This window comes from Mastacembelus armatus, chromosome 12 (assembly GCF_900324485.2).
Source record: "Mastacembelus armatus chromosome 12, fMasArm1.2, whole genome shotgun sequence".
In the NCBI taxonomy this organism is placed as follows: domain Eukaryota; kingdom Metazoa; phylum Chordata; class Actinopteri; order Synbranchiformes; family Mastacembelidae; genus Mastacembelus; species Mastacembelus armatus.
This window is the reverse complement of record NC_046644.1, coordinates 11,999,146-12,020,995: the sequence shown is the minus strand read 5'-3', so window position 1 is coordinate 12,020,995 and position 21,850 is coordinate 11,999,146. Positions and strand designations below refer to the sequence as shown.

General features: G+C 38.9%; 3 protein-coding genes across 9 annotated transcripts; 2 read left to right on the top strand and 1 right to left on the bottom strand.

Moving 5' to 3' along the window:
• Positions 1–108: 108 nt before the first annotated feature.
• On the bottom strand, positions 109–4,963 carry srsf9 (serine and arginine rich splicing factor 9). 6 transcript variants are annotated; one of them, XM_026297058.1, is made up of 5 exons: positions 4,817–4,963; positions 2,377–2,553; positions 2,041–2,219; positions 851–1,023; positions 109–751 (listed from the first exon to the last, which is right to left on the bottom strand). In XM_026297058.1, the coding sequence occupies exons 2-5, from the start codon at positions 2,532–2,534 to the stop codon at positions 527–529; spliced, it is 735 nt and encodes a 244-aa protein (XP_026152843.1). In that variant the 5' UTR covers positions 2,535–2,553; positions 4,817–4,963; the 3' UTR covers positions 109–526. The 6 variants fall into 6 exon arrangements, with proteins under 6 accessions (XP_026152843.1, XP_026152840.1, XP_026152842.1 ...); XM_026297055.1 differs by having other exon boundaries at positions 2,377–2,785; positions 4,817–4,948; XM_026297057.1 differs by having other exon boundaries at positions 2,377–2,583; positions 4,817–4,943.
• Positions 4,964–5,673: 710 nt separating this feature from the next.
• prodha (proline dehydrogenase (oxidase) 1a) lies at positions 5,674–13,788 on the top strand. The gene is made up of 14 exons (XM_026297054.1): positions 5,674–6,514; positions 6,704–6,912; positions 8,202–8,236; positions 8,852–9,001; positions 9,160–9,224; positions 9,398–9,514; positions 9,647–9,726; positions 9,914–9,995; positions 10,710–10,802; positions 11,001–11,147; positions 11,356–11,531; positions 11,618–11,716; positions 11,977–12,065; positions 12,664–13,788. Exons 1-14 carry the CDS (start codon positions 6,182–6,184, stop codon positions 12,852–12,854), a joined length of 1,866 nt encoding a protein of 621 aa, XP_026152839.1. The 5' UTR covers positions 5,674–6,181; the 3' UTR covers positions 12,855–13,788.
• Positions 13,789–17,215: 3,427 nt separating this feature from the next.
• gal3st1b (galactose-3-O-sulfotransferase 1b) lies at positions 17,216–21,025 on the top strand. 2 transcript variants are annotated; one of them, XM_026297718.1, is made up of 4 exons: positions 17,216–17,724; positions 17,891–18,015; positions 18,619–18,761; positions 18,839–21,025. In XM_026297718.1, exons 3-4 carry the CDS (start codon positions 18,640–18,642, stop codon positions 19,992–19,994), a joined length of 1,278 nt encoding a protein of 425 aa, XP_026153503.1. In that variant the 5' UTR covers positions 17,216–17,724; positions 17,891–18,015; positions 18,619–18,639; the 3' UTR covers positions 19,995–21,025. The 2 variants fall into 2 exon arrangements, with proteins under 2 accessions (XP_026153503.1, XP_026153502.1); XM_026297717.1 differs by having other exon boundaries at positions 17,216–18,015.
• Positions 21,026–21,850: the final 825 nt, after the last annotated feature.

Sequence of the window (21,850 nt, the reverse complement as noted above, 5' to 3'; positions counted from 1 at the left end):
TTCCACGTTTTGAATAAAGAGGATGCTGATTAGCTTCACAGGTTCTTAGATTGGCAATAACTTCATACGTAACAAAACTACAGAAATGTGATACGCACGCAAAAAATGTTTCCAGAATTTAGGGAGCAGTATGACCTTTATCCAGATATTTGCAGAACCCTAATTTTCTTTTGGACAATAAACATATGTCTTTGGACAGGTACCTGTCAAAGTTAAACATCAAAACCCAGGATTTTGTAATAAAAACACCCTTCCATTTTATGCAATGAGCAAATACACTTACCTCACTAAAGACAAAAAAGCTCTACAATGCCATTTTACTATTTTCAAATAAAACTGTGTTTAGAAAACAAAGAAAAAAATCTTTAAGGCTTTGGGGAGGAGCAACTTGTTCAGGGGATCTGAAAATGGAATGTATGTAGAAAAAAATTGTGTATTCTACAAGAAGGCGAGGGGTTAAAACAAAAAACAAAAAAAGCAGAATTACAAAACGTTTCCCCAACTCCTTTATAAATGACAGGCCTTTCTATCGATAATGACGTGGTGGTGGGCTATGGTGCTGTGGAGGGTGCCGCCTGGGGGGTGGGCTATGCCGTGACATAACATGGCGAGGAGGTGACTGGTATCGTGGAGGGGGAGATCCTCTGTTATAAGGTGGTGAATAGCGGCCTCGAGATCTGGAGCGAGAACGTGACCGCCCCCAGTTGGGAGTGCCTCTCTCCTCAAATACACGGATAAATGCAGTCTCACCCTAAATAATAAAAAAAACAAAAAACAAAAAAAGGGCATTTGTTGCTTTAGCCGTGTAAAGGATAAAGAACAAATGAACTTTATCATCACTGACACTCACTTGATGCGAACGGAACTCAGTCCGATCCAGTCTGCGTAATGCATACTCCATGTCCTCCCTACGGAGAAATTCCACGACGCCCTCTCCGTCTCTCTGCACATCTGCAAAGCATACATCTCCTGCCTCACGCATATGATCCTTCAGATCCTGCCAGCTCCCAGTTGGTGGTAACCCTGGAATGAAACGAAAGATAAAGGTGATGGGGATAGAAGTTAGTTTGTCTTAACTTGTCTGCCATTTTTAACCTGAAGATAACTACATGGACAGGTTTCACCTTCTAACCAAAGATCAAATACCTTTTTTTCGCTTTTAATTAATTTCTTTATAAAGTCTGAGTTTAACAGCTTAAAAAAAAAATTAAGTAGGTCAGATGACACTAAAACTACTGTAACATTTATCTTCAGCTGTTATGGACAACATGCCTAAGCCCTAATCATTTAAACTCTAAACTGAATTCATTCTGAGACAAAGACATTCAAGTTTTAAAAATCTTCAATTTCCATCTTTTTTAATTACTTTTTATAAACCTAAGAGTTTACGGGTTTGGTCTTAGAGAAACAGTCCAATCACAGCATGTATAAACACGAAGATAAATATAGCATACAACAATAACATACAATGACAAAATTACACCTACCAGTCACTACAGTTGGTGTTTGGGATTATGCAGCCAACATGACCGGTTTCAGTTTACGGTTTTGTTTTTCATGAATAAAGGAGCTGACTTGACCTCATCCATTTAGTCCCTTTGACCTCCAGTCCGCCATGAGAGAGAAACATATCTGTCTATGACTCATGACGTCCTCTACTAGTCCCCTTGTCCTTTAGTCCGCCATGAGAGAGAGAGAGAGAACCATATCTGCCTATAACTCATGACGTCCTCTACTAGTCCCCCTTGTCCTCCAATCCGCCAAGAGAGAGAGAGAAACATATCTGCCTAGGACTCTTATGTCCACCTTCCTATCAGTCCCCATGATTTCCAGGCCGAAGTGAAAGAGGGATAACATTAACTGGCTATGACTCATGATGTCCTCTACTAGTCCCCTTGTCCTCCAATCCGCCATGAGAGAGACAGAGAAACATATCTGCCTAGGATTCTTACTTCCACCTTCCTACCAGTCCCCTTGATTTCCAGGCCGCAGTGAAAGAGAGCTAATATTAACTGCCTATGACTCATGACGTCCACCTACCAGTTACTATGACGCGGAATTCAGACCTTCGAGTTGGGGGCCCAAACCTTCCCCTAGGTCCTCCTCCACTACCTCCCATAGGACCAAATTTTGCACCAGAAGATCGAGGATACTCTACACGCAGCTTGCAGTCTCCATATCCATATCCATTCCTTCCATAGACAGCATCATCTGCATCCCTAAGAGAAGAGAGTAAAGAACTCCTTACCAAAGTACGCCTCATTCACTAGTTGATATAGACCTGGAAATGTCGTCTCCATCCATTCCCTGTTGCAGTCACTGGAGATGATATTACATGGGGAATGTGACTTCGCAAACACCTTCCCAAAAACTCACCGTGGGTCTTCAAAACGGACGAAGGCAAAAGGGATAGTGCCTCTATTGTTCTTCAATTCAATATCCCGGATTTTTCCATATTTGTAGAAGAGATCCTCAATGTCTCTCTCCTGGACATCCATAGGGAGATTCCCCACATAGATCCGGCCGTCCGACATGGTGGTTGAACGAGTGGCACTGCTGACACAGAATGAGGGCACCTGCAGACTGTAAGATCACTTCTTGTTTCATAAACAGTTGTGGAAGCGGTCCTTATCCTAATCTTAGTTCCAATCCAAAACTTAGTCCGTCCGCATCCAATTCCTTAATTTAGACAAAAATAAAAATCTAAACCAGGGATGCAGCCATGTGAGTGGTTAATGATGAGTTCAAGACAAATGGCACAGGACCTCGGATCCAAGCCTGAAAACTTTAAAAAAACAGTTATATCAATGTACAACAACTTAATGAGTGGTCACCGTAATATACTGCTTGAAATTATGAGCAATATGTCGAAGTAACTATTTTAGCATTAATCTGCATTTGTTAAGGCAAGGCACTCATTTTTGGATTATTACTTTTGGAGTTTTTCCTTTAATTTAATATAATAAATATAAGACTGATATAACTCTATAAGTCACATAAGAACAAGGGGTGAAAGTATATCTTTATATCCCCTACAGCTCATATACAAAACGTAATATTTAATGGTATGGAACACTACACAATGGTCGTAAAAATGGCCCGACTTTAATCATCGCACCTTTGTTAGTGTCACCATCAACTAAACATTTCAACTTTAACAAATAACATCTATGACAAGCATGTTTGATTAAAGATCCCCTCCAGACACGATTTACTGACACTAAAAAGAATAACGCAGCTACTGTCTAAAGGGTTCTTCCCCAAGTTTGAAAAACTTTTAAAATGGCTTAAAACACAGCTGATCTTTGTGTTTTACTTAATTCCAAAAGTCACACACACTCATGCTTCCTTCGGGCAAACTGGTGCATATCAGGATATAATAGCAAGAGGAAATACTGAAGAAATATCTGTATATGTTTCACCCACATGCAATGTAGACTCCTTTGAGGAGCATCTTATTCATCAAAATCTGCAATTTCCAGACATGGCTAGTGTCCTGTTAGTATAACACTATTTATTGGTTTAAAACTGGGAGCTAAAACAGTAACTTTTTAAAAGAGACCTAAACACAACATGCAAATGTAATTACAGTTTAATAATATGTCAGCATCACTTCATCAGTGGATCCAAAACCTATTCTACTAAAAGAACTGTAAGGTTATTAGTAGTGAGCTAAACCTTAGCACTCAGGCTACTACTAAAACATAACACTGCAACAAAGGTAAAGTCTCATAGAAACTAACCTTAAATAGTAAATAGATAAATTGTAAAATGAAGCTGTAAGATCCAGTTAAGATCCAAAAACTCCAGCATATTTAATATTAACAGCTAAAACTTCCTCTCCCACTACAAGTCGTTGGACTTTGGTCTTTTAAAATCCATTTAAATTTGCATGCTGACCTATGATTGGCTTTTAGATTTGCGCCATCACATATTTTGTTTATTGTGCGTGTTTGAGCTTAAGATTTCAAACACACATTTAGCCCTTTCAGCAGAGGAGTGTCAAAACAACCATTTCGTGATAAACAGTGGAGACCAGATATCTAACGTTACTCGGGATAAGGACAAGGACAAAAAAAATATATTTTTCAGTAGAGGGGTTCTTTAAACTAACTTTACCTTAACATTACTCTTGCTTTTATTGCCGTTCATCATACTAAACATACAGCGAGATAACGAGCTCATTGTTAGTAATCACGAATGCGTAAAAACATTTCATTCACATATTTGTAACGTTAAAACAACATTTGTCTGGAGATCTCCGGGGCCTTGAATCCCGCGTCTAAAACAACTTGTGAAGCGCCCAAACCTGTTTGCTATCCACCATGTAAATATTCTTGACAGAATCCGTATAATGGTAATCAAAGCGCATACCTTAAATGCCCTGGTTAACACATTAGTTTATTTATTAACGAAAAGCGGTCACAAACCACTCACCTTAGCCGAAGGCAGCCTAGCAAATGTTAGCTAGCGTTTAATCTAGTGTTAGCGTTTCGTACAATGGGTTACTAACGTTAGCTTTAAAAGTTTTACTTTGGGAAGCGACCATGCGAACGAAAATATTTACAAAAGGTGGTTCAGTTTGATATTGAGTTGGGTAGAAAGTGAGCGCTACTGTTAGACAAGCTTAGACACGCTCCGGAGATTGCAATACCACATCGGCCTCTTTGTTGATAAGGTTAATGTAAGATTAGCGCGAGCTAGCTAGTTTCGGGGGAAAAGCACCAGTGATTATCACCCTGTAAGAAACAAATAACTAGGCAATATATATTCAATGCACAAATAAATACATCTACTTAAAAATGCGTACTATTACCTTTCCCAGTAAGTATGGGCTCCTTTTTTGTAGAGTTAATGCTACCAGATGGCTCGCAGTGCTGCTTCCGTGTTAGTTAGCAACATTAGCAAGCAGCTCGGCGTCTTCTTCTACTGCACATTTCTGGCGGACCGCAGAGACGGTCAGCTCGCTGCTGCCTCCGCCGGAAAAAAGGAGCATAGTTCTCCGACTCCCTTGCTCCCGGAGTCATTGTGTTGCATCCCATCTGCTAAATAATGCTTCAAATAGGTTTTGACTCCCAGGTTAGTTGTAAAAATAGGTAGTTTAGCATGTATTAAACCCAACTTTATACTCCCCCCATAGCTGCTGGAATCTAACCCACCGAAGAACCCACAACATCTTATACATACCCATAACAGTTTGTCTGTTTTTTAATGTTAAAGACATTTAGAAATTCAGGTTTGTTGCAGAAAATCGGCCAGAAATCAGGTTCACAGATTACCACAATAACTGCCCCACAGTTAAAATGATCCCTCAACTCAGTTTTCACTAAATGTGCTGTCTGGAGTCTAAATAAAAATGCACAAATAATTACATTTATTGTTGTAGCGTGTCAATAGTCCCGTGTCAAGAAAAATAAAGAGCACCTAGACCTACTTTCAACAAAATAAATACTCGATTGCAGTCATGAGTGACGTAATGTTTTTATCCGTTGTGCAAGATCAATCCATACCAAGGTTTGTTTGCGCGTGACGCCAAGTCTCGTGATGTAATTGGCCCTGAACTGCTGTCCGTACGAGATGACGGCCCAGCGCGAGCACACTATAACGTTTATGTGGGTGCATGATTATTAACAATACAATATTATTGATTTTTTAAAAATTATAATTATTAATAACAAACAATATGTTGTTCTGCAGAATGATCTTTGCTACTTAGGTAGATTTTGATGCTGATATTTTTGTACCGTGTTAAAAGTAAAAGCCTGAATTCAAATGAGAGTATTTGGACCCTGTGGTAGTTCTCTTATCTAAGGAGAGCGCCCGTAAAACGCCCTAAAGGGGGGAAAGGGAACACACCCGCTGTATGGACGCCAGCATTTCAGGGGTCTGAGCACGAGGAGGGTTGGGGATTGGCCCAGTCTTCTATGTGAGCACGCTGACACATCTGAGCACGAGGAGGGTTGGGGGTTGGCTTAGTCTTATATGTGAGCACATCTGAGCACGAGCAAAGAAAATGTGGGCGCGAGCTGGGAGTGTTTGACTGCGCAGACAGAGTTTCGAGAAATTTGATTCTAACATGTCACGAAGACACTGAAAGAGGCGCTCTTCAACAAACACAGGGATAAACCTCAGTCTCTCTGAGGAAGGTACTCGTGGTGTGTTGCATAAAGGAGAGGAAATCATGTCATGTACCAGGTTTGTAGCCGCTCTTGTTAGGGCACATGCGGGTAATATCAGGAAGTCATACATGCGTCCATCAAGATGTCGATCGACAGTGGCGTCCACCAAGAGCCAAGAGGAAAAAGAACAGCCGATCGATGGATGCACCGTGGTGGAGGCTGTGCAGGTTGAACTGATCAGCCAGACCAAAACAAAGTCACAGTTGAATAAAATCCACATCGATTTTGACAACACCAAAGAAGCCTACAGAAGCAAAGGTAACATCGAGCTGCTCAGAAGTCTGCTGGTCTTCAAGCTTTGTACAATTGATGTTCTGGTTGAAAAGAATAAAGAGGTAAGTTGGTTTAGTACTAGTGTTAGTTGAAAACACACGAATTAACAGCCCATACTTGTCACAGTATAGTCACTGTTATATAATGGTCTAGCGAGGATGTAGGTTATTACAACGTTAATACTAAATATTGCTTAGTACTAAATAAACTCTAGAGGTAAAATAACTTCTTGTCCTTCGCTTTGCCCCCAGTTGATGGAGCTGACTAAGAAGGTGCTTGGTCAGTGGATGTTCGAGAAGCTGATGAAGATGACCTTCTATGGCCAGTTCGTGGCAGGAGAGGACCACAAAGCCATAAGACCTTTAATCCAGAAGAATCAGGCTTTTGGTGTCGGGGCAGTTTTGGACTACAGTGTGGAAGAGGACCTGACACAAGAGGAGGCAGAGAAGAAAGAAATGGAGTAAGTAATGTTCACATCTTACTGTGAAAGAGGATAGTTCTTTTGTGATTAAGCTCTGTGGTTCACACATTACGAAACCTGCTGATGAGCAGGGGAGTTCTTCAGCTTCAGTGTGTCACATGTGCACCATTCACGAGTTACATAACACACTGTGTTGAAAACGTCTGTTGAGTCGAGTTTAGCTGCATACTGGGAAGAGTAACTGCAGCAATAAAAGAAATCTGTTGAAATAAACATTTCAAAACAATAATAGATTTATAGCAATATGTAACTTCCTGTGAGTCATTTAATTGTGAATTAAGTATAACCACTTGATTTAATTTTAGTCACTGCCTTTACAAAAAAATAGAGCTTATTTTCCATCCATGTTGACATTTTATGTTGTCTTTATACAATTCATCCTTTGGTTTCTTTATTTGTGTATATTTTAATTTCACTTTATTTTTACAGTTTCACTTTAGCTATAACTTCTTGCTTGTTTACTTGTCTTGTGTATTCCATTGTATGTTTCCTCCACACAAATAGACTGTAATCAAAATGTAATGTGTTTTACTTATTCTGTACTAGCAAAACAGTGCTTGATCTCTATTGGTCAGCTGGAACAGACCCCTCTCGCCTCATTGGTTGCTGTGGTTTTTCAGCAGGGGAGCTGCACTACATGAATAGCCTCAAGAATAGGCTGGGCTTCCAGCCTTCTAGAGAAATGTTCTGGGCCCCATGAGTCATACACACAAACACACACACACAAACACACACATAGGGAATTGTTACGCAATGCTCTGAAGAGAACATAAGCTTCTCTTTAAACTGTGGATTATTAAAGACAAACATGCATATTCTGAGCTCAGTCCACACACCATACTCTAATTTAAACTCAAATTATTTCTATCAAGACATCCTTGAATCCATAGAAAGATCAGGCCTATGGAAAAGACACTGGAGTGAACACAGAAATTGTGCACCTCCCAAAGTTGGTGTTGACATTTGCTGTGTGACATGAACAGTCATCTCAATTGCAAAGCCCTGTGGAAGGAAAATATTTGCCAAACTTTTTTCTTTGCTTTTTTTTATATTTCGAATTCTACACTCTTAAAATATATTTAAAACATTCTGTGTTTGTTGTTGGAGAAACTTCTGTTTTAATTTGAAAGTGACATATGAAGTAATTAGTGGGCTCAGAAAGTAAGAGAAACTATATAAAGTATTATCTATATTCCATTTGTTCTGTGTATGTTTATGCAATGATTATAAATTTTTGCTGTTCTAATTCTAAACTCTTTCTTTTTCAGTTCATGTGTTTCTGAAGCGGAGAAAGAAGGTCCAGGTGTGTATGTGTCTTGAAAATGACTTTGTTTCATGTAGAATTTCATGTAGTGGAAGTGATCACTGTCCAAATGTGCGGCTATAGCTTGCTTTGTAAGCAAATAGCAGGCAAGGCTATTTGATATCCAGATGCTTCATCTTGGCATGGACTTAATGTGCATCTATTCAAAGTGTTAGGTTTGCTTTTAATAGTCATGTGCTGTAGCCTGGAGAGTACTTGTTATATCTGGTTCTACTGCGATGTAAAATGCCCAGTCAGTGGGAACATTGACAAGGTGGTTTGAATTACAGGGTTGATAGTTTGGGACTCATGTATATTACTGACTCACTAGTTATTTCTCTGGTCTTGTTTCTAAATCCTCAAGTTACTTTTGGTAACTTGAAAATGTTAATATTGCATGTGGAAATTTGCAGTATAACCTCTGAATGTTATTGCATAAATTACCTTGTTAATGAAAATCCAGGATCCAGACCTCAAACGTCCACTGAGCTCCAGATTAACAGTTTAATTTCATCAAAATAAAAATGCCTGTGAAAAATATGTGAAAAACAAAAAGTTTTAGTAAGAATTTTGTTGCTATATCAAGCAGCTAATGTTACTTTCTCTTCACTCCAGATTCTGGTCATCGTGAGAAGAAGTATAAGGCTCACCGTCAGTTTGGTGACAGGCGTGGGGGGGTTATCAGTGCTCGCACCTACTTCTATGCAGATGAGGCTAAATGTGACAGCCAAATGGAGACATTCATAAACTGCATTCAAGCTTCTGGTAAGTAGCAGGAAACAATTAAGGAAAATAGCCTCGCTTAGTTAGAGTATTATTACCATCCACTGTGAAAGTTAAATTAATAATACAAATTAAACAGTTGAATAATTCCAGGTAAAAATGGGTAGATGGTTATGCAATAATGTGCATACCTGTTTCAGGTGGTGCTTCTGCTGATGGATTTTCTGCCATCAAATTGACTGCTCTGGGACGCCCACAGTTCCTGGTAACTTTAACTTCATATCCTCAACATCAACTGAAAGTCCACACTAACCATTTATCAAACACAAGCTGACCTTTACAGTGTAACGGGGAAATAAAAATGTACATTAGGTGTTTTATTTGGATTATCTCTCTTTATGGTTTTGATTATTAATAAATTGGTCTGTGTCTGAACAGCTCCAGTTTTCAGAAGTCCTGGTTAAGTGGAGACGGTTCTTTAACTTCCTCGCAGCAAAGCAGGGAAAGGCCGAAATGATGGTTTTGGAACAAAAACTGGAGCTGGAACTACTCAAGGTGCGTATAACACAGCTTCATGTTTGGTCTGGCAGAACTGGTGTCCTCTTGTTTCTAAGAGTAAGACAGTAAGACACTAATCAAATGTAACTGCTACATATAATTAAATCAATAAAACATTTTTATTTGTAGGAAAGTTTGACTGATCTGGGTGTTGGATCAAAGGATGACATTGAGAACTGGTTTATTGGAGAGAAGTTGGGCTTGTCAGGGTAAGACAGTGACTCATTACTGAAATGATACCAGTTGTATATATGAGAACAAGCACCGGTTGGTTTGGTCTTCTTAGCTAAACTAGCATTAATCTGCACGAAAAATATTCTGAGGGCATTTAATTAGGATGTTTTACTGGAATTTTGCATATTTTTTTATATTCAGTTTCTCACATCTTATTTCCAGAACAATAGATCTGCTGGACTGGAACAGTTTAATTAATGATACCACAAAAATCTCCAATCTGTTGATGGTGCCAAATCTTGAGGTGAGTCTCTGACGTGTAAATATCTGGTGTTGTGCCCATATTCTGTGAGAGGAAGGGACACAAACTGGACTGTTTGTGCTTGTGTAATACGTTGTTCCCATGTCAATGGTCTGCTTATCTCTGTACACTGTGAGCTATTCAACACAAGCAGCCTTAATGTCTCCATAAGTATATAGCAGAAACAGTTGATAGTAGAAACACATTATCTGGTGATTACTGTCCAGTTTTAAAAAGGGATGGAAAATACAACTTTTTTTTTTTAACAGTAAATTTCAGACCTGCATTTTTCAGGAAAATTTAATCATAATAACAAACAAATAGGGTGGAAAACATTTAAAGCAGATGTAGGCAAGATTGTTTTTGTTTCCCCCATTGGGACTTGACCTTCTTCCCTTTATTGTGGAAACAAGCTGATACAAGCCTTGTTGGCACAAGAAGTAAGTCTTCCTGCACAATAATCACCTGCTATCTTTTGGGACAGTGTTGGTAGAAGTTGAAGTTTAACAGCTGGCAGTCAGGGCAGTTTAGAAATTATTTTTGTTTTTCCATTTGAAGAGACACACAAGACAAAATCTCATCTTGCTGCTCTCATCCCAACCCTGCCCTCCCAGCTTCTGCCGTGCCTCTCACAAACTGATATAAATTGTGGGTGTATCTTGATGATGAAGAAAGCAAATGCCAATTAATTTGATGTTTTGTGTGTTTGTTGTGCAGACAGGCCACCTGGAACCTTTGTTGAACAGGTTTACAGCTGAGGAGGAGAGGCAGATGAAGAGAATGCTGCAGAGAGTAGACATTCTGGCCAAGGTAAGGATATTTAAACAAATATGTAAATATATATATATATATATATATATATATATATATATATATATATATATATATATATATATATATATATAATATAGTTAACATTAAACCACAATTTTTATTACAATCAAAGGTCTGGCTCAGGGAAGGAGATCAGAACTGATGCTATAATTGCTCTTTGTCCGTGTGCTCCAGTATGCCGTGGAGAATGGGGTAAGGCTAATGGTGGACGCCGAGCAGACGTACTTTCAGCCAGCCATCAGCCGACTGACTCTGGAAATGCAGAGGAAGTTCAACAGAGAGAAGCCAATCATTTTCAACACATACCAGTGTTATCTCAAAGTGAGACTACAATTCCCTCACTATTATTTATATCTACGAATCATTGCTGTTTGTCTCAACTGTCAAACCAAAATGGCCCTTTTGACATTTTCTAATATTAAGTTGTATTGTTGTTACTAACATATGGATAGGAAAGCCTAACAGAGAAGCTTCTGTCATTCAAATTGTTCAGCTTACTTTTCTGTTTCAAATGATTCAATATGTTTAGGAAGCATATGACAATGTAACTGTGGATGTTGAGCTGTCACGGCGGGAGGGCTGGTACTTTGGTGCCAAATTGGTCCGTGGAGCCTACATGTACCAAGAAAGAGCCAGGGCCAAGGAAATTGGCTACGAAGACCCAATAAACCCAGACTACGAAGCCACTAATAGGATGTATCACAAGTAAGCCTTAAATTAGTATCAATATATTTTGTGAATCAGCTAGAAAAAGGTCTGAATTGTAACCATCTGCTTTGTTTCTCATTCAGATGTTTAGAGTATGTGCTGGAGGAGATTGAACACAGCCGGAAAGCAAATATCATGGTTGCAACTCACAATGAGGACACTGTGAACTTCACCTTAGAAAAGTAGGTTTTGTCTGAGGTCTGCATGAAAAATTCAAAGCTGGCAGAATATTTGACATGTACTAAGTATATAAACAGGAAAACCTTAAATCTCTCATTCACAAAGGTCTAATCATAATGGTTTAAATGAACCCCTGGGATGTGACATAAGTAAAATGTATTCTTTGTCAATTTGTAAGTGGAGTTATTGTATTTACAACTAGAGTGTGGTGGAGCTTTCATTATGCAACAGCACTTTAAAATGTATGTTTCTGTTTATTCAGGATGAATGAGATGGGCCTTTCACCAACTGAGAATAAAGTTTATTTTGGACAACTGCTGGGCATGTGTGACCAGATCAGCTTCCCACTAGGTATGTTGCACTCAGCTGTGATACTAAAAGTAAACAGTAAGTAATGGAACCATGGAGGGCTTATATCACATCTAACCACTGAGACACAGTCCCTTCACACGCCAGCTTTCTACTACTCAAGTGACTGCTGACCTTAGATATGAGCTGTCAAATCTATAGATGTGTGGGGAGTAAACAAATCCAGTTTTCCCAGTGAGCTTAACCTTGCCTGTCACCATTCACAGTACAGAGCAGACATAGTAGTTTTATCTGAGATAAAATCTGTTATAGTACAATACATAGTACATGTGATAGAGCATAAAACAGTGAAAACCAATGTGTTATCTGTTAGTTAGCCATATTGTTCCTAAGAATTGTTTATGATCTAAATTACATTTTACATTGGGCTAGTATGACCTTGTAAAATCCTTTATCTAATATTAAAATACCATTTACAGATATCAGTGGTATCTTAATCCAATATTTATTTTCCGGAACAAAAAATACAAAGTAGGTGCCTTGGGACTCTTTCTGTTGCAAACCATAGCATGTACACACGGTGGAGGGAGATAGCAAACACTAATTTAAAACTCGTCTCACTGCTCTGTGTTGAAAACAGGTCAGGCAGGTTTCCCAGTCTACAAGTACGTCCCCTATGGCCCAGTAAATGAGGTTATTCCTTACCTGTCCCGTCGGGCTCAAGAGAACCGTGGCTTCATGAAGGGATCCCAGAGAGAGCGCAGCTTGCTGTGGAAGGAGCTGAAGCGCAGGGTGCTGTGTGGACAGATTTTCTACAAGCCTGTCTATTGAGTGACTGGACCACAACAGACAAACCGCAGTACACCCGTTAACATTCCACTGTATTAGCTGTACATCTACCTGCTGACCCAAGGCTCTGCAACGCAAGCACATATGCACAGACAATGAACAGCAGGACAGAGAGGCTACAGAGGAAAATGTAACATCAGGTGAAGTCAAGCATATTATTTGTTACATGCAATAAAGAGATAGTAAGAGTAATTTATTAAACAATTAACCATAAACCATAAAGAAATGCAATAATTCAGTCAGTCCATACCAGCAGTAAGAGAGACTGGAGGAACCCAAGATGATTGATGACTAATTTCTACATTGTTTGATATATTTTAGCTTCTCCTCATGTTGAAAGTTAGCAATATTATTTATGTTATTTGGATTTTAAATTTAATTCCAGAGAGATATTGAGTTTATGTCTAAATATTGCTGTTTTACATGACTTTATTTGAGGAATTAAACATATAAACACAGTAGCTGCAGTCATCAGATATTTAGGTTGCCATTCTAGAAATTTTATTTTATTATATTAAGAATGTAAATAAATCCCAATGCTTGTCTAAATCGGTTAGGTTTTGATATTTAAAAACAGTAAAAAATAATCAACTTCAGTTGAGGTAAGAAAGTTATACTGGGTATGTTGTTTAACATTTAACAAAATAAAAGCACATATATTTTTCTTGTGTATATAAGAGCTTTTTAAAATATGGAGGTCTATTTTTTTTAAATAGCTGTTACACACAAAAACACTGTGATTACTTTCACATGATAAACAAAGCAGTTGACTACTGTATGACTTGGTTTTGTTTTTGATGTTATCTCTCAGAGGAAAAACCAGGTGGGACAAGTATGTTGTTGACTACTTTGCAGTATTGTAATTTTAATTACATCAAAATTGTTTATAAAGCTTTTTATTTGTGTGTTTGTGTTTAAGTTATAATGGTGTCACGTGTGTTTCTTCCAGTCTCAGTGTCATAATTCCAACAAAATACTAACAAGAATTTTAAATTATTAGGAAATGTTCTGTAAAGATTCCTTTATTGGTCTAGTTACACTAACTAATTTGAGTAGTAGAAAATTTAATTTAGAGAGAAAAATCAGCATATCAAAGGTTTGTTTGTTTTTTTTTTGGTTTCTTCATGACTGCTGTATCAGTCTTGGCTTAGTACACTTAGTACAAACATATGTACTTATTAACTCAGTAAAACACATAAAAACGTTTTTATTTCCATAAAAAGAGACTGAACTTTGCAGTTACAAACAAACAAAAGTTACTTAATGACCGATACACAGTGGGTACGGAAAGTATTCAGACCCCTTTAAATTTTTCACTCTGTGTCATTGCAGCCATTTGCCAAAATCAAAAAAGTTCATTTTATTTCTCATTAATGTACACTCAGCACCCCATCTTGACAGGAAAAAACAGAAATGTAGAAATTTTTGCAAATTTATTAAAAAAGAAAAACTGAAATATCACATGGTCATAAGTATTCAGACTCTTTGCAGTGACACTCATATTTAACTCACATGCTGTCCATTTCTTCTGATCCTCCTTGAGATGGTTCTGCTCCTTCATTGGAGTCCAGCTGTGTTTAATTAAACTGATTGGACTTGGACTTGCTCATCACCTGCCCAATACAATCCCTACAGTGAAACATGGTGGTGGGAGCATCATGTTGTGGGGGTGTTTTTCAGCTGCAGGGACAGGACGACTGGTTGCAATTGAAGGAAAGATGAATGCAGCCAAGTACAGAGATATCCTGGAAGAAAACCTCTTCCAGAGTGCTCAGGACCTCAGACTGGGCCGAAGGTTCACCTTTCAACAGGACAATGACCCTAAGCACACAGCTAAAATAACAAAGGAGTGGCTTCGGAACAACTCTGTGACCGTTCTTGACTGGCCCAGCCAGAGCCCTGACCTAAACCCAATTGAGCATCTCTGGAGAGACCTGAAAATGGCTGTCCACCAACGTTCACCAACGTTCACCATCCAACCTGACAGAACTGGAGAGGATCTGCAAGGAAGAATGGCAGAGGATCCCCAACTCCAGGTGTGAAAAACTTGTTGCATCATTCCCAAGAAGACTCATGGCTGTACTAGCTCAAAAGGGTGCTTCTACTCAATACTGAGCACAGGGTCTGAATACTTATGACCATGTGATATTTCAGTTTTTCTTTTTTCTTTCTGTTTTTTTCTGTCAAGATGGGGTGCTGAGTGTACATTAATGAGAAATAAAATGAACTTTTTTGATTTTGGCAAATGGCTGCAATGACACAAAGAGTGAAAAATTTAAAGGGGTCTGAATACTTTCCGTACCCACTGTATATATACAGTGGATATAAAAAGTCTACACACCCCTGTTCAAATGTCAGGTTTTCATGATGTACAAAAAAATGACAGCAAGATAAATAATTTCACAACTTTTTCCACCTTTAATGTGACCTATAACCTGTACAATGTAATTGAAAAACAAACTGAAACCTTTACAAGGGAAAAATATAAAATAAAAAACTTAAAATAACCTGGTTGCATAAATATGTACACCCTTAAACTAATACTTTGTTGCAGCACCTTTGGCTTTTATTACAGCACTCAGTCTTTTTGGGTAGGAGCCTATCAGCGTGGCACATCTTGATGTGGCAATATTTGCCCACTCTTCTTTGCAAAACCGCTCCAAATCTGACAGATTGCGAGGGCATCTCCTGTGCATAGCCCTCTTCAGATCACCCCACAGATGTTCGATGGGATTCAGGTCTGGACTCTGGCTGGGCCATTCCAAAGCCTCAATCTTATTCCGGTGAAGCCATTCTTTTGTTGATTTAGATGTGTGCTTTGGATCATTGTTGTGCTGAAAGATGAAGTTCCTCTTCAGAAGGTCAAAGGTTTTGTGCCAACACTGACTGGTATTTGGAACTGTTCATAATTCCCTCCACCCTGACTAAGGCCCCAGTTCCAGCTGAAGAAAAACAGCCCCAAAGCATGATGCTGCCTCCACCATGCTTCACTGTAGGTATGGTGTTATTTTGGTGATGTGCAGTGTTGTTTTTGCACCAAATATACCTTTTGGAATTATGTCCAAAAAGTTCAACCTTGGTTTCATCAGACCATAACACATTTTCCCACATGCGTTTGGGAGAGTTCAGATGTCTTTTTTGCTAAATTAAGCCAGGCTTGGATGTTTTTCTTTGTAAGATAAGGCTTCCGTCTTGCCACCCTACCCCATAGCCCAGACATATGAAGAAGACGAGAGATTGTTGTCACATGTACTACACAGCCAGTACTTGCCAGAAATTCCTGCAGCTCCTTCAGTGTTGCTGTCAGCCTCTTGGCAGCCTCCCTGACTAGTTTTCTTCTCGTCTTATCATCAACTTGGGACGGACGTCCTCTTCTTGGAAATGTCACTGTTGTGCCATATTTTCTCCACTTGATGATGACGGTCTTCACTGTGTTCCATGGTATATTTAATTGCTTGGAAATTCTTTTGTGGCCTTCACCTGACCAATATCTTTGAATAATGAGATCCCTCTGATGCTTTGGAAGCTCTCTGCAGACCATGGCTTGTGCTGGAAGACGTGGCTACAAAAATGTCAGAAAAAGCCTACTAGAACAGCTGAACTTTATTTGGGGTTGATCAGAGGCACTTTAATTGGTGACAGGTGTGTGCTGACTCCAATTTAACATGAGTTTGAATGTAATTGGTTAATTCTGGACACAGCCACTTCCCCAGTTATAAAAGGGTGTGCACACTTATGCAACCACATTATCTCAGTTGTTTATTTTTACCTCACCTCCCTAAAAGATTTGTTTTTCAATTGCGTTGTACAGGTTATAGGTCACATGAAAGGTGGAAAAAGTTGTGAAATTATTTATCTTGACGTAATTTTATTACATCACGAAAACCTGGCATTTGAATAGGGGTGTGTAGACTTTTTATATCCACTGTGTATATATATATATATATATATATATATATATATATGTATTTTTTTTTTTTGGCCACAGTCTTTTGCTGCCTTAAACTTATCCAAACTCCAGTTTCTGTTTTTGTAGGAAGTTCTTTCAATAACAACCCCAGATTGCACAGGTGCAGCATTGTCCTTATCTCTCACAGTCACATTGATCTGTTTGTCTTACAAGTACAACCAGTGCCGCACGGAAGCCTGTGAGGTCCGTGTGCCAATTTAATGTGTGACCTACTGAATCAGAGATGATCGAGCCACGAGCAAAGTCAACAGCAGCTGAGGCAGCACCTGTGCCAGGTATCCGGAGACCTTACTGGGTGTGATCTCTGCTACATATCCAGATTTAATCCCAGTCATAGTAGCTTCTGTTCTCAGACATGCATTACCTAGAAACTCCCAACAAGTTCCAAACAGTAAATAAACCTTGGCACCAATATAAATGGCAGAAATCAGCAGGAACACGTGTACTTGGTTATACAGGTGCAGACACCAGGGACGTCAAAAGGCTTTAGGTCAACCTCTATTCGCGCATCTGACACCACACCTTCATTTTCCAGGAGGACGAAAAGCTAAGAGGTAAAGTGCACTAGCAGCTTTTGATCGAACATGATCCGGCAGGACGGCTCCTCTGGAGAAAATCGGATAGTAAAAGCATGCGTGGTGGATTCTTAAAACCCCGTTTGTGGTGATACTATTTGTCAGAAGACTTCCGAAGATGTTTACCATCCAACAGTAGCCGATTTTCCAAAGCACTTCAGACTTCAGGGGCGGAGAATTTAACATGTAACTGCTTTCAGACCTCACAGCCATGGATGTAATTTCAGAGAGTGGTACAGCATGAAGATCAGAGGATTTTCCTTTACCTTAATCTTCAGCTAGACACTACTAATGCTGTCATCTACAGGTAAATAAAGCCTTTTTTTATTTGTAGTTTACTTTACCTGCTATGTCATATGTTTTCTGACTATTTTGGTGTATGGTTAACTGTGTAGAGTAGGTTTTTGAAGCAAATACATGTCTCAGTATGAGTTTCTTCATTGTTATCACTACATCTACTGTGTGTGTCACAGGTTAAACATCATGTATGCTTCCTCCCTTGGGCTAGTCAGATGACAATCGGTGTGAAAGAAAAGAAGTCGGCGCATGTATGCAGAGGGGCACACCTTTTCAGGATTGATTCTGTCTTTAAGTCTAGGTGAGCACTTGACCATTGTTTACGGTAAATACCTATTTTGATTTTTAGACATTTTACACTTTGAATAGGCTATTTTTTTGGAGATCGTACTGTAACTAGATACTTGTACTTGCTGTGCTTAATCTCTTATATTTCGTGGCTCATCTCTCCTTCCTGCTGTAAATTTAACAACACTAAACCTGTTTGGAGTGTAAGCATGGGGGCTCAGAAACAATGAGACATCAGTTTTCTTGGTCAACTGTATTAACTGTAGTCCCTATTGTCCCTATATCCCTATAGGCTATTCTACATAGGCCTTTCTCTTAACCTCTACTTTTAAGCAGTGATGAATGCTATCTGTTACACTTCATTTAAATGGATTTAAATGGCTTTTTGTGGTATACATTGCAACTATTTAAGTGTACAGAGATGAGGTGAGGTCTGGGGGTAATTGTGTAGCTTCTATAGGGCATTAGAGCTGTTCATGAGATTCATCTAGCTTTATTTTTGGTTATACAGCAGTTACACAGCCAAATCCAGTGAAGTGTGTATTAAAATATCAGTCTTATTGATCTTTTTTTCAAAGTTTCTCTACACATGCATGTTGGTTAATGTCATTTTCAGGTACGCACTTGGGTTTTTATAATGTCTGGCATCAAACGAAAGAGATGCACACCTGGAATACGCTGGCTTGCTCTCTGGGTTTTATTAACCAACACAATGCTGTTGTTGTACTGTGTGACAAGTCCGACCCAAGTAAAGACCAGGTAAATATTTCAAAGAAAAGCATTGTTTCATTGAGTTAGCCTATGTCAGTTTACTCATCCATATACTTTATTTACAGGGGATCCCAAGAAGACACGTGTCCTCTCAACATGGCAAAGTTTTTGAAGAAAAATGTGACCTTGCCTTCTAGAAACTCAAACTCCCAGTTAGTAGAGTGCTCTCCAACAGTTAACATCATGTTCATGAAGACCCATAAAACTGCTAGTAGCACTTTACTCAACATCCTCTTCAGATTTGGAGAAAAACACAAGCTTAAATTCGCCTTCCCTGACGGGCACAACGACTTCTTCTACCCATCGCCTTTCAAGTGCTCCCAGGTGAAAGACTACAGGCCAGGAGTGTGTTTCAACATCCTCTGTAACCACATGCGCTTTGACCATCACGAAGTGTCCAAGCTCCTGCCTCAAGATGCCGTGTACATTGCCATCTTACGCAACCCTGTGGATCTATTTGAGTCCTCTTTTCATTACTATCAGAAAACAATTCCTCTCACCTGGAGGATCAAAGGAAACAACAAACTGGCAGGGTTTCTAAAAAATCCTCAGGCTTTCTATAGACCAAAGGCCTACAACTCATTCTATCTTAAAAATCTGCTCTTTTTTGACTTTGGTTTTGATAACAACCTCAACGCTGATGATCCTCGTGTAATGAGGAATATTGATTTCTTATCAAAACGTTTTCATCTGGTCCTCATTGCAGAATATTTTGAGGAGTCTCTTGTTCTGCTTAAGGACAAACTGTGTTGGACCATGGATGACATTCTGTATTTTAGACTAAATGTGCGCAAGGACTCATCTGTTGCTCGACTGACCCCTGAGTTGAGAGCCAGAGCTTTAGAGTGGAATGGAGCTGACTGGAAGCTCTATCAGCACTTTAATGCTACTTTTTGGGCAAAAATAGACGCGTATGGGAAGGAAAGAATGAAACAGGAGTTAGATGAGTTGAGGAGACGAAATGGTGAGATGAAGGCCATTTGTATTGAGGGTGGAGATGCTGTTGAAGCTCAAATGATTGAGGACAGACGGTTCCTTCCCTGGCAGCCACTTGGGGAATCTTTCATCCTTGGGTACAACATCAAGAAAAATATCAATCCCAAATACAGGGCAATTTGTGAAAGAATGGTCACACCTGAAATACAGTACTTATCAGACTTGGGTGTAAGCCTGTGGGTGACTAAACTATGGGGTTGGTTAAACAATGTTTTTACATTTTGACTGGGGTAAAACATTTACTTGTGAATCTGAAATTTCATTAGAACCTCTCTTATCCCTCCCAAATAGTCACAATTATGTGAGACTTTCACACACCCATTAACTGCATCTCACTTTGCTGTAGCTTTAGACATTGCATACTATGTGAAGAACACTAAAACTCTGCATTTACACTCTTTTAAGAATGGTTTTGGTTTTAGAGTGCTCTACTTTGTGCCTATGTCAGTAACACTGTGGTCAACTTTATTTCTGGGTAAGATTTAGGAGTTTAATGTTTCAGCAATATTAGGCCTATTTACTTGATTGTTCAGCACAAGTACAAAATGTTTCTGACTGAAACGGGATTGTGGCCTCAATGCAGCTTTTTGCTGAGCCTGCAAGATTCAAAGTAGCCTACTATGTAGTGTTATTTTTTACAGCCACTGGTTGTAGCTCGATTGATAATGTGGGAACAGTTATTATTCAGTAGGGCATGCAGTGTTGGTGCGCCCCATAGCGATCATTAATTTAAGTGCAGTTGTACAGCAACATACTTGTCTGACCCTGTCTCAATGGTTTACGTGTCTTCATCATTGCAAGCAGGCTAATAATGGTTTCACATGACACACTAAACAAATATATATTTCTTCTGTGTATATTTTTAGCTTTATCTATTGTTTGATTTTTGATTTACTGAGCATCAGGCCATTCAAGTTAATCCGCATGTGACCTTTTTCAACAAAGAAGTTGAGTTTAACTGTCTTTGCATTAAAATATTTGTGGCACATTAAGGCATGTCATCAGAATAGGTATATAAAAAACATAAAACCCGGAAGGCAAAACTATTTATTATAAAGGTATATGATGCTAATACAGCTGACTAGAGCTCTTAAGTATTGTGTCGTCATTATGTTAAGGAAGGCATGTACAGTACTGTGCAATGTTTTTGGCCTGTAAGATATTTTAGATTCTTATAATGCAACATTATCAGGTGACTGATTGTCATTGTGCAGGACAACAAGCCCATAAAGAACCAACTACAGTTCATGAAGAACTATTTTCAGAGATGGGAGAACCAGGAGTCCTGCAGCAAATGGTCGGATCTCTACAGAGCCCTGATCTGGTCAGTGTGGAGTCAATCTGGGATCACATGAAGAGACAGAAACACTGGGACAGCCTAAATTTACTGAAGACCTGCAGCAGCTTCTCCAAGGTTCTGCAAAGTACCAGGAGAAAGTGTGTGCAGGTCAAACCAAAGAGAACTGCTGCCGGTTCAAGGGCAAAAAGGAGTTCTGCAAATACTTCAGGTTTTGTTCCCTTTACTGCACTTTGTAAAAAGTTTAATGATATATGAAAATCTATTTATGCATTGTATAGTGAAAGCAACCTCTATGTATTTTTTGTACATAAAAGTTTTCCACTGTAGATCAATGTTTAAACACACATTGAAGACATCACTCATCAGAAATCTGAATTGGTGAGCCTGGGGTCCTTTTTGTAAATATGTTTTTTATACATACAAACTTGCTTAGATATTCTGGTTTTCAATATTCTAGACATTACTTTACTCAAACAAGTCCTATGTAAATTCTTAGCGATACCAGACGTATACCACAACACGATAAAGCTTGCATTTGTGGTTGAAAGGCTAAAATAAGTCACATTTTAGACACACAGTGTTTTGAAATGATTATGAAATAAAAATAAATCAACACTCACCTGATTCCTTGGTTCTTTACATTCCTTTTCAGTATTTGGATCAGATACCAAGCTGTCTTGAGAATTACATTAAAAATACTGTGTGAAAATAGAGCTGCATAACTATGACAAGGACTCTATGACAAGTATTCTAGTATGAAAGTTTTCTACTAGATACTTTT

Bases quoted from the DNA above. Each gene is read 5' to 3' on its own strand.
- srsf9 (XM_026297058.1), bottom strand. From the start codon at position 2,534: ATGTCGGACGGCCGGATCTATGTGGGGAATCTCCCTATGGATGTCCAG. The intron at 2,220-2,376 runs GTGAGTTTTTGG...CTCTTCTCTTAG, and splicing joins GTCCGTTTTGAAGACCCACG to GGATGCAGATGATGCTGTCT. The intron at 1,024-2,040 runs GTAGGTGGACGT...GTTTCATTCCAG, and splicing joins ATTCCGCGTCATAGTAACTG to GGTTACCACCAACTGGGAGC.
- prodha (XM_026297054.1), top strand. From the start codon at position 6,182: ATGTCATGTACCAGGTTTGTAGCCGCTCTTGTTAGGGCACATGCGGGT. The intron at 6,515-6,703 runs GTAAGTTGGTTT...CTTTGCCCCCAG, and splicing joins TGGTTGAAAAGAATAAAGAG to TTGATGGAGCTGACTAAGAA. The intron at 9,225-9,397 runs GTAACTTTAACT...GTGTCTGAACAG, and splicing joins TGGGACGCCCACAGTTCCTG to CTCCAGTTTTCAGAAGTCCT.
- gal3st1b (XM_026297718.1), top strand. From the start codon at position 18,640: ATGTCTGGCATCAAACGAAAGAGATGCACACCTGGAATACGCTGGCTT. The intron at 18,762-18,838 runs GTAAATATTTCA...CTTTATTTACAG, and splicing joins CCGACCCAAGTAAAGACCAG to GGGATCCCAAGAAGACACGT.